This window comes from Zosterops lateralis (assembly GCF_965231275.1).
Source record: "Zosterops lateralis genome assembly, chromosome: 17".
NCBI lineage: Eukaryota > Metazoa > Chordata > Aves > Passeriformes > Zosteropidae > Zosterops > Zosterops lateralis.
The window spans coordinates 11,089,429-11,101,503 of record NC_139777.1 but is presented as its reverse complement, the minus strand read 5'-3'; the positions used below and the strand labels follow the sequence as shown (position 1 = coordinate 11,101,503).

At 45.8% G+C, this 12,075-nt stretch overlaps 1 protein-coding gene across 1 annotated transcript; it reads right to left on the bottom strand.

The window, feature by feature from the left end:
• On the bottom strand, positions 1-9,423 carry LOC310916624 (T-box-containing protein TBX6L; the record flags this gene model as incomplete). The annotated part of the gene is made up of 10 exons (XM_083874301.1): positions 1-427; positions 1,027-1,219; positions 1,532-1,623; positions 2,408-2,478; positions 2,971-3,117; positions 3,399-3,563; positions 4,006-4,108; positions 5,093-5,237; positions 5,822-5,879; positions 9,400-9,423. The coding sequence occupies 10 exons, from the start codon at positions 9,421-9,423 to the stop codon at positions 1-3; spliced, it is 1,425 nt and encodes a 474-aa protein (XP_083730427.1).
• Between the last annotated feature and the right edge of the window lie 2,652 nt (positions 9,424-12,075).

Below are 12,075 nucleotides of genomic sequence, written 5' to 3'. Positions count from 1 at the left end.
TCACCAGCAGGCGTAGGGGAACAGAGGGTACTGGCTCCACTCTGCCATGGTGCCGTGGGCATGTCCTGGAGTTCCTTGTGTGTTGTACTCCGTTGAGAAGGCCGAGTAGCTCATTGCTCTGTACTGGCTGTGGGAAGGCACCACCCACTGCCCCAGGCCCTGCTCCGTGCCATAGGGACTGTACATGGGCGCCCGCGGCCCCGCTTTCCCCACAGAGTCCAGAGCCATGTTCACCACTCCTGTGTAGTCCTGGGGAGGAGGCAGAGGTGGGGGCAGTGGGGGCAGGTTGGTGAAGCCCTCTGGGAGCTGTTTGGGGTCGTGCTCGGGCACCATGGCGAGATCCAAGGCATGGCACCTTGCCCGGAAATCGTTCAGGGTTGCGGCATCGCGGCTGGGAAGCTGCTGGCTGTCCCCAGCCTCATGGAACCTGGGCACAAGGGCAGAGAGAAGAGCAAGTCAGACTTACCGCAGTGGAAAACCATGGAAAATCCACAAAGATCCCCTGGGGAAAGGCAGGGCAAGCTCTTCCCCTTGCCTACTGCTTCATCTTACTGTTACTGTGGACAGGCCTCACTGTCACACTCAGAGAAAAATGAAATGCCAGAGAAGGTGAGTCCAGACTACCTTAGTTCTGGCTAAGTTCTAGTTTGGGCTCAGTCACACCCAATTTTCCCATGAGGAAGGAAAAAATCACTGGAGTCTTGTCACTCCTCCCACACTTCCTCCAAAGGACAGGCAAGCTCTGTAGTACACAGAGCTGGCTGGGAGAGCATTTTGGGACAGGGAAATAAAGAACATTACAAAGACACGAGTGTGCCCAGAACCAGTGGGTTTGAGCTAGAAGAGAAAGACTATCCTTGGACCTATTTCCATGCTAATCCACCATCTCTCAACCATATGCGCTGTCCAACAGAAAGGCAGCCTCCTCCTATTCCCAACCGGCTGATTTTCTTAGGAAATACCCATCAGGAGAAGAGGAATCCCACCAATTAAAAGTGTGGCTTTGGAGCAGGAGGCAGGACTCACCGGTAGGTTTGGTAGGATGGTGTTGGCACTTGCTGCTCTCTGGCCAAACCCTCCCTCTGCTCAGCAGGCACTGGAGAGGCTGCAGGGAAGGCCTGGCTGCTGTTCTGCTCCGAGCCCCAGAAGGGATAGCCACTGCTCACCACCACAGGGTTACTCTCTTCCTTCACATCCACATTCTCATCCTTCTCAAAATCTGACTCAAAGCAGGGAAAAGAAAGAATGGAAAAGAATGAGAAAGGGGAAGAGGGAGGCAAAGGTCACAATGGTCTATTAGCAGTTGCAGTAAGCACAGGATGGTGGAAGGAAACACACTGCCACCTCCTGCAGTCCTTCTGTCTTAAGGGAATAGCCCCTTCCAGCTCTTTTCTGCCCACATACTGTGGTGGTCAGTCCTGCCCTGTCCTCTCTCCTTAGCTGTGCTACTGTAAACAGCACCATGAGCTGGAGCAAGGAATGATTTAGCTGAAAAAACTTTCTGAATATCATTCTCTGTGATCAATATTACCACGTTCCTCAGCAGCAGGCTCCTTTTCCTCAGGCAGCTTCCTCTTCTGGCTCTTAGCTGGACTGGGCTTCTGGCATTTGGCTCGTCCTTCCCTGGAAGGAAAAAAGATGTGGGAGTAGCTTTGATGTAAGCTCTTTGCCTAGATATATAGGCAGGGATGCTATTAGGAGGAGAAAGAAAATCCATAACATTTTTAAAGTTTAAGTAAAAAAGAGTCAGTTTTGGCCTTTTTTCATCAGGACTTTTTTTTTTCTCAGGAGCTATTTTTTTTCAGGCGTAAAATAACACAAAACAAAATCTCAGATATTTTCATAACATTTTCTGCTTGGGAAAAAACCTCCATTTTTTCCTTCTCTATTGCCAGTTTGGGTTGCAATTTAAGCTTTTTTTTCATCTCATCCACTGGCTGCCCTCAGACCAAGGGGAAGATCTCACTGGTATTGGTATCCATTTTCCCTCTAGCAGACAAAATCTCCCGCTGGAAGAGACACTTTTCCACCCACAGGAAAAGGAGACAAGGGAGCCTCCAAATGTCAGAATCAAGCTGATCTCCAAGAGACCAAATGGTCTGCTGTGGGCTCCTGTTATCACTGCTATTCACATGTCAGACTCCAGTCTAGCTCCAATGTGCAAGGGAGTACAGGTCTCAAATTTGTCACACCTCCCACATTTCTGTAGGAATTGTCACCTCCCACTCCCCAACTCTCTTGAGAAGAGGCTGCACAGAGGGACATCACTCCCAGATACAAGGAAATGCAGTGTGCACAATGCAGCAGGCTTGGCAGAGCTGGCTGGTAGAGTTTTGCTCAAAGACATTGGGTAAAATTCACAAGTGAGCTCCAGCTATAAACAAATTAAAATGAAAAACCAGTTTACCTTCGAGTGTTCTTCCCATGTTCACGGAAACCTTTAGCAAATGGATTGTTGTCAATCTTGAGCTTTGTAATCTTAAAATGAAAGGAACAAGACTCAGCATCACAGTGACTGGTTGGGGTCTTCACTATTCCAAGATCTTCAGTATTTATCACTACAGATAAACTGTGTGAAGGCTTTGGCCTTGTTACAGTATCTCAGCTCTCCCAGCAGCCCCCATCATTGATCAGGAACTGACCCACAGAGAGAAGTGACCTTGTCAGGGTCAGCAGGGATTTGGGTGGGATTCATCTGACTAGAGAAATACACAGGACGAGGATCTGTATCTGGACCTGCAGCCACACTTTTTACTGCATTTGTTCTGTGTCACTGACAGTGCACTCAATACCATCACGGTGCATGACTCATCTCATCACAGAGGGGATGTTTTCCACAGGAACCACAATGTGCCTGTTTCTCCCCACAGGTGCCCAAAATGAGCAGATAGGAAGGAGACTCCTTCCTTTATAGGGGCTTTACAGCCAGCATTTCACAGCATGTCCAGAAGCAGAGCCTGCACACTGTACCTGCTCGTTCTGGTAGGCAGTGACAGAAGTGAAGACAGTCTCAGGGAAGCTGAACACCTGGAAGATGCTCCAGCGGACACTGAAGAGGTCATCAGCCTGCACGATGTGGAAGCGCGGCTTGTATCGGTGCATGGAGTGCAGGATAATCTGGGGCACACAAAGGACAAGGTTTCCATGTGCCACCACACTGCAGATCCCCTGGGGAGACTCTCAGGACACCCAGTCCTAACCAGGCACTCCTGCTGGGATTGGTGTCTCCACCCAGCCCCTGCAGTGACAGCACAGACCCACGCCCTCCCTGGCAGGGAGCTAAGAGGGCACTTAAATTTAATGTTTTAATTTTTACATCATCTAATTTCTCACAAATCCTGCTTATTTCCCACAAAGTTTGCCTGCAATGAATTCCAAGAGAGCACAGCACAACCTACATGCCCATGTTGATCCAGAGTGTTGTTAGTGAGCTTCAGTTTTTGGAAGGAGACAGGTTCTTTCATCCAGTGGCTGCCAGGAGCTGGGGAATCTGGGTGGACATAGGTGCGACAAGGGAGTTGGGGCTCTGCTTTTCCAGCAACTTCCCACTGATCTTTATTCCACTGTGAAGGGAAAGACAGAAGTCTGGAGCTTAAAAAAATGCTTTCAGTACAGAAAAGCTTCAGCAAGTTAGCTTCACTGTCAATTCAGTGCACTCCTCTGAAATACAAGTAGCAGATTCTCTCTTACGAGCCATGATCATGTTACCAAATCAGCTCCAAGTTTAGGCCTCATTTTTCCTCCCTTTCTCCCAATGGCTGCCAGAAAAGTCTGACATTAATCATGATTAAAACTGTAGTGCTTCCAATGAAAATCAGTTACCTTTCCAGCTGGTCCTCAAGAAAAACTGACAAATAACTCCAGAGAGGCATAAAATCCATCAATTACTTCTGAACTTTGTCCAAAGAGAATTTATTTATCAGTGTGACAAGTGAAGCATAAAGATTAATCTATTTCAAACAAAGATGAAAGGACAGCATAAATTCTGTTATTTAAAGTACTTACCTTGTACCTGAAGTTATCCATTGGCACAAAATCTACCAGCATGAGGTACTTGGCATATGGGATTAAGCCAGAGACTTTGATTTTGCATTGAGGAAACATTCGTCTGAAGGAGAAATGAGAAATAGAGGATAAAGGTTTCTGTGTAAAGTGGCTGTTAATGATCAAGCAGCATGTCACATTTACTCACTGCTGTGCAAAGCCCTGTGAGCAGCATTTCTCCAGCCAGCCACTGACCATTTGTCCATCTTATTGATGGACAGTCCTGTGGGTTTAGCCGGGATGGACACTAACAGGGCAGCAGTCACTGAGGGCCTGACACTGTTACAGCTTTTGTTCTTCCAATTCCTCTAACAGAACAGTGGGAAACTTGAAAGGAACTATTTGGAGGTTGTACGTAGTTCCTGGCCTGCTGCAGCTCTCACAGCCCTGGAGGATGGATTAAATGTGAGCGTGGGTAGAAAACGTGCTCTTGTCTAAGAGCACACCCAGCTTTCTGTTCCCATACTCCCTGCCACTACTTTTAACTTCTGACTCTGCAAAAAAGCTTTGAAAGCTACCTCCCTACCCAAAGGGATTATTCCAGCTCACAGCAGCGTTGACACAATACTTTACAGCTTCACAATTCCATCTTCTTTCACTGCAAGCTCCACAATACATGACTCATTTATACTTCAGTGGAGTCTGCACACACAGATTGTTACGAGTCTGGGCTACATTCTTGTCTGCAAACACAGATTCAAACCCAAGCATTTACTGCTCAACTGCTGCTGCCTGTGACCCAGGCAAAGGGAGCCCAGGGCACTTCCCAGGGCAACCTCAAAGGGACAGGAAGAACACCAGTGTTAAATGGTGAGATAAGGCTACAGGACTTTTCTCAGCACATCAGCCCCACAAGTGACCTTTTGCACTTCACAGTTTGAACTTCTCTGACACCCTGAAAGTGCAATTCTTCTGGCCAGGATCAGGAAGATCAGCATAACTGGCTACAAAACCAGTTTAAGGGCCACCATTAGAAAAATGAGCACCTGGAGACATTGACAACAGCTCGGAGGGGTTTGGTATGTGTGGGGAGTCCTGTGCCCATTACCTGCCAGATTTGGTGATGATCATCTCAGTCCCTATCTGGTGAAACTTCATCCAGAGCCCCATGTCCTCCAGGGTGACCACGATGGAGCTCTGTGGGAAGGGCTCCAGGCTGGGGGAAGGAAGGGCCTCACACGGCGCTTTCACGTCTGGAGGGAGAAATGAGAGGGTGACAGACAGACAGGAGGGGAACTGACCCTTGGGGTCAGGGCAGTCTGTGCCACAACAAACCTCTTAAAAACTGTTACTATTCTTCAAAGGATTTCTGTTACTTGGTAGGCTCAGAGGTAGGGAGCCTTTTCCAACAGGTTTGGTTTTCGATGGTAGGTCCTTTTGTAAGGATCTGTGTGTTGTATCAACTCAACCTGAATTCCATGTTACAAAACCCACACTGGCAGGCAGCCACAACCCCTGTTCTGGTATGATCAGGGTTACACAAAACACTTTATCAACAGAATACAATGAAAGCTCAAAGGACTGGAAAGATTTTAAGAGCACCAGTGGGTAATCAGGGAAAATGACAAGTAGGTGGTAGCAGAGGTGAAAAATCCCCCCAGAAGACAAAGATGAGATAGACAGGAGTCCTAAATGTAAGGGAAGGCAAGAAAAGGAGGTGACAGAGATAGACTATGGATAGACTATATTTTGAGAAGAGAATAGCTGGTCAGAACTGGAGATGGGGACCCCTGAGGAGCCTGTGAGAGGGGTGGAAGGTGTCTCTTCAGTAACCCACATGGCCGTGCTGCAATCTGCCTGCTCTTCCTCTTGGAGGCACAGGACGAGCTGTGGGTCTGGGGAAGAGGAAAGGGAGGATTCTGGAGGAACTGCCTTTGGTGTTGATGGTACCAACCACTTCTGTACAACTGTTTGGATTTAAAACCTTCTTAAAACCTCCAGTTGGTGCAATCAGCAACATTGCAATGCAGGCAAGGTTGCTGCTGCTGTAGTGAAAAGCCCAGTTCCATTTTAAGTCAGAATGTGAGCCAGTACAGTTCTGGTGAGCTGAGCTCAGAGCCAGCAGGGCTTTAGGGACACTGCCCTGAGGAGGGATGAGGAGCCTGCTCAGCAGGACACCCACAGCAGCAGGTCAGGGCCAGCAGGACCCCTCTGTGTGGTGCATTAGCAGCCAGGCACAGCTCTTTGTTTAAAAGGTAGATTTTTCTTCCTCTCAGCCTGATCAGATCTTATTCAGAGCATAGCAGAAAAAAAAGGGAACTTTCACCTTGTTACAGCTTTTCTGAGTAATGCCTTCAAAAGAGCATTCACAAAAAAGAGGCAACTATTAGAGAAATTTGCTTTTTTCACAGAGGGACATCTTTCCACCAAAACAACCCAATACAAGTCTAAGTGGTTCTTCCCTCAGGATTAAGAAGTAGAAAACATTAAAATGTAACTTTGTCTGTTTGTGGAGGTCTTTAGGCATTAAAAAAAAAATCCTCTACCCCTTTTTCTGCTTTGATCCAACATTAATGAACTGGCCAAGAAGTGACACCTAGTTTGCTCACCAAGATTAGCCTGTTAACATCTTCTTACGAAAGCTTCCCCCATATCCTCTTGCAAAGACATGAAAGCTGCCATGAGACATGCATTTGGTAGCTCAGTGCAGCACATGTATCAAAAGGAGTTACAATAAAATTGGGCTGATTTCCCACAGGAGCCATCTAGTCACAAATAAACGCAAACAGGTTTTGATTAGCTAGACAGATGCTCACTTCTTCCCCAAATGAGTTTTCGAATTAACATTTCTTTAAGCAAATTCCAATGCCGTTAAAAGAGAGTACAACAAGGCAGATCTCAGGAGTCTTTAGTGAGAGGAGGTTTCCAGTGAAATCGAGAGGAATTGAAGGGAAAGGAGTTCAACACCGAATTAAAAATCAAAGGCAGATGTTATAATCTGGTTTTTACCAAAATGAGTCCACGACACACCTGCAGGGACACAATGCTGCGGGAGCCAGGGACAACAAGTGTTGCAGCTGAGATTTTAAAATGTACCTAACGCCTTTCACCGGGCAGGTTTTGTGTGCACAGGCTGAGGCTGAAAAGCAGGACATGAACAGTCTGCAGGAGGGCCTGGAGCCCAGCAATGGTGTGAGCTGGGGAATGGATCCACTCAGCTGCCGGCGGTTCAGCGGGACCCTGGAGTGATGGATCTATTTGTAGGATCCACTTTGGATTTTGCTTGCAAATCTTGTTTGGGTTTTTGTTTCGAAATTTTGTTTGGATTTTTGTTTCCCTCCTAGTTTGTGCCTGTGTAACTGATGACAAGACTCATGCACTCACCCTCCCACAAAGATGCCCGAGTGTTGGAATTATGGCACGGAGAGATTTGGGCAGAGCGTCCAAGCACTGAAAAGAACTTGTGTGAGCTGTACTTCTATGGCTTCCTCTTCTGTGCAACTTGGCTTTAAAACCCTTATTATCCAAAAGAGATTTAAACCTTTTCCAGCAGTCCTAGTTTTACTTTTTAAAAAATATCGCTATTATCATTGTCTTGGTAACACCACATGTGGCCCGTTCAAAAATATGTTCTTTATGTCCAGGTGAGGTTGAAAGACAGGAAGCTGCTATGGTAAAGGCACTGAAAATTAAGAGATTTTCAATCTATCCTGTGCTTGATTTGAAGGTCCTTATACCAATAGGAGTAGCTTGTGCTACAGTTTCTGTGTCTAACATGAGTCATACATATCTTTTTGTCATCTTGGGGACAGAAAGGAAAGAGGGAGAAATGTGAGACAATTTAGTAATTTTAGGAGGAAGACCTTTGGATAGAAGATGCTGGAGTACAATTGCCTCACCTAAAGCAGTTACTCAACTTTCCATTACTGAGACAGTGTTAGAATGTCAGAAAATTTGTTGCAGCTTTTCTAAAATGTGTAGGATAGGATTTACAATACAGGGAAAACTCCTCTAAGGGAAAAGCTGTGCTGACCTTGACTAAAATCAGTTCTTATTACATTTGTTGCTGTTACCTTCCAAGTGAAGCCCAACACTTACAGCTATCCAGTGTCCACCAAAGAGGAATGCACATCAACATACAAAGCTTTCTAATAAATTCATCTTGCAAACAAGCAAAAAAACTCTCACAATGTTCTCTGATCTTCTCAATGTCAGTAGAAACACCCTGACCCTCTGGAGGGACCCTCGTTTCTTAGATCCAGAAAGTTTTTTGGCAATAACAAAGGTTTGATGTTTCTACAAATGCAATGGCATAATCTCTAAGATGCATCCAGTCACCACCTGGAACATTTCTGCTGTAGAGGGTCATACACCAGAAGCAACCCACTAAGAAAATGAGGTGAATACTGCAATAGTTGGAATCTTTAACATGATAATACTATAATGGAGTCTACATTTTTTTCGTTGCTGATCTTTTATTTTTCAGCTTAAAAAAATTCAAGTGGCAGAAATCAGTATGAATCACATCAACATAGCAGGGATTAAAAAAAAAACAAAACAAAATAGCAGCAAAGGTGGAAATCATCCAAACCACTGCACAAGGATTTTGCTCATGAATGAGACAACATCTTGCAAAGGAAGAGAAAGGAAGCTGAGATTGCCCAGTCACCACTGATGTGCCTATAAATTGGGCCAAGTTTTTTTTGTTTGTTTTTGTTTTTTGGGTTTTTTTTTTGATGTAGTGTAAATTTAGGTTCAGTTGCACTAGCAAATACAGCACCTCTGGGCTGGCCCTCAGTGTCCCAAGGCATCTCTGTCATTGTGCCCAACCCAATCGTGCTCCACACAGGAGAGATTAACAGCATGCTATGAGATGGATTGAGGGAAAATATAATGAAACCCTAAGGAAATCACAGAAATCCTGTGCTGGGTGTGAACCTGGAAGGAGTCAGCTATGCCTGATTTGGGTTCATGCCTTCAAAGGGCAAAGGAAATAGGAAAAAATAAACCAAAACCAGAGAGTTTGTATCAGAACTGTTATTTAAAATATGACAAGTATTTCCAAACTTTCTGTGGCCTTCAGCCTGAAGAACTCAGTGCTTTGCAGACAAGCCACAAACAACTCCAGCCTTCAGCTGAAGGGTGACACTACACAAGGTGATGTAGGTAAGGGAGTTTTGGGCACAATCGGGAGCAAACCTTTGCTACCTTACAAAAGATCTTCTAAGGCTTTCAAAAAACACTCAAATGCACAACTTTTCATCTACTCCCATGAAAAAACCCCAGTTTTTAAATCCTCTCCAGGCCCATGCACTCTCCTATAAATGGTGGTGAGCCCTTCAGGAGCACTTGGTCCCTTTCTGGCAGTCCAGGATCTTTCCGTGCAGTGAGAAAAGGGAAGGATCCTGCACTTACCTGGTAAAGCTTGCATTTTTCCATGTACTGTGACGTGGAGGAGCTTGCAGGGCCAAGAGAGCCACCAGAGTTCTTACAAGGGGAGCCAAAATAGTCCAGTTCAAAAGCAGGTCTGATTTCCTGAAGCAAGCACAAGCCCTTCCTTCCGAGATCCAGTGTCAAGAATGAGCGGGATGAGGATGGGACTCCAAGCACAGCTAGCCAAGGTGAGTTCCTGTTTTATGGAGGCTAATGAGCAGGGAGGAGCTTCCCGCCAGGGCTGTCCCCTCGCGAGCCTTTGATGTCCGAAGGGACAAAGAGAGGAAGGATCTGCAGCAATGGCTGGGGCTAGGGGAAGAAAATCAAAGAGAATTAACATGGCTTTGACATACAGGAAACCCTACAGGGGAAATGCACCTTGATTTACTGCTAACGCACTTTTAAACAAATAGAGACAAGACTGGAAACATCACTTGAAGACTTAGCTACAAAATAAAAACAAATCCCTTAAACAGCAAGCAGGGATAATTTCTCTTTGGCTATTCCATGGGTTTGTGCTAATTCTCATCTTGAGCACACAGAATCATTTTACTTTTGACTTCTGGTATCAAAATCAGGATGGCATCGAGCTCATTCCTTCCCAAGTGGGTGATTAACAGTCTGTGTAAAGTTTGCTCTCACAACTGGAATGCTGCAGCAACTCATCCCTTCACCCACAGATGCCTTCTCCAACAACATGAACACATTTGATGATGTAATGTCATTCATCTGCCCAATTTCTGCATTCCCAGCCTCTAACTGCACTTCTTTTCCGGGAGGATCAGGCACTGAGGTTATGCCTTGCTCGAGGCACTGCTCTTACCCAGGAAGGCTGAGCAGAAATCGAAGGGCTTGAGCATTTTCCCTTAATTAGTTTATTCTGCAAGTGTCACCATTAGCTTTTGTGCTTATAAGTGCTTACAAGTGCTAAGAGACAGCAATCAAGGCTGAGGCTCCAGGGCACAGCACAGCCAGGCACCTCCAGAGGAAGAGGCTTCTGTGCATTCACACACAGAAATGGCTGTACTAACATTTACAGGACCAAGACAGTCAAAAAGTGGAGGTCAAAAGCAGGATATCACTCTGAACGGGCCAGTGCTGGCTCCTGCACAGCAAATTTAGGAGCTCCGTTCATTATAAAGAACTTGCTGTAAGGCTGTATGTCTTCCACTGTCTAGATTTATTCCAAATCAAATAAACGTTTTCTTCTATTTTGTCCCAGTGTTACTGGGACATCTGATCTTCAGTCTGACATACAAAACAAATTTTGAATTTATTTAGTAAGTTTCTACACCCAAACAACATTCCTTCAGTTCTGTTTTTACTGCCTTTTGGAGCAGGCAATGCAAGGACATGCAAAGAGGACAAAGGAGCTTAATCAGAGCAGGGACTGACTCTCTTCCAGTGCTATATTGAATTTTAGGCATCCCAGTGCTAGCCAGGGAGAGAAAAGCCAATGCTTAGTGTGGCAGGGAAGAATGTTTAAATGAAAAGGGTTGGAGAATCTGGGAAGTCCTGAGGAGGATTTTATAGCAGGAGATGCTCCACTGGCTCCTGGGACCTCTGAAGAGCCACATCCAGCCTTGCTGGCATCCCTTTTAAACCAACAGAAGACCAGAGGCTTTTCTCCCTCAGGTAACTTGGAGACATCCAAAGCTCTGGAGTCTCAGCATCACTGAGGAGAGGAACACCATGTGGTGGAGAAATGTCAACTTGTAGCTCAAATAGAAATTATTAAATATGTGGAGAAATAAATCAGAAGGGAAAAGGTCAGCTGAAATGGTATCAAGGTCAGATCTCTGCTTGTGCTTGCACAGCCACTACAGACACAAACAAAATGGGATGCAGAAATGCTTTTTTGCTCTGGTACAGAAGGAAAGCCAGCATTGCATCTGCTCCCCTTCCATGTCCTGCTTTTCTAATGCTAGTATTTTAATTGTAGAAAGCGGAAAAAGACAACCATAATCAGAATCTGAAAAGGAAAAATAGAACAAAAATTGGGTCAGATTCAAGCTAGCAGCGAGATGAATCAACATCCCACACAGTCAGAAACCGCACAACAGCAGCAGCAGCTCTGGGAATTTCAGACTTCACCTGACAGGAGCGTGGGATGTGTATCATGACTTACTGCTGCTTCCACAAAGGCTATGAGATGGTCTCCTGCTGCCACTTCATTTGCACACTGTGTATCAGCATGTCTGGGGAATGCACATTTGCTATAAGTGCTCAAATCCTTTTGGCTTCTCCCAGCTGATTGATGGGGAGGGTGGAGCCATTAATTACCCATGACTAGTTAACGACCAGCTTTCTCCCAGCCATTCCAGTTGCACTGGAAATGTTTCAGAAGTGGAAAAAAAAGTGAATTTGTTACTATTGCTGGAAAGCGTGGCTAATAGGAGCAATCCCCAGGAAATTCATCCCTGGCAAAGGGGGAATTTAGCACATTACCCTCATCTGTCCATCCACGGAGAGCCCTCAGGCAGTTTGATGGGAAGTCAGAGGTGAATGCGCTGGTGTCTAACAATTCACTGGCAAATTGGAGGCTGAGGGTGTGGGAGGGATGGGGGAGAGAGTGGATCTGACACGTGTAAGTCAGTGACATACACGGCTGTGCTCTGAGCCCATTACAGCAGCAGGGATCAATCCTGCCCAGCCCAG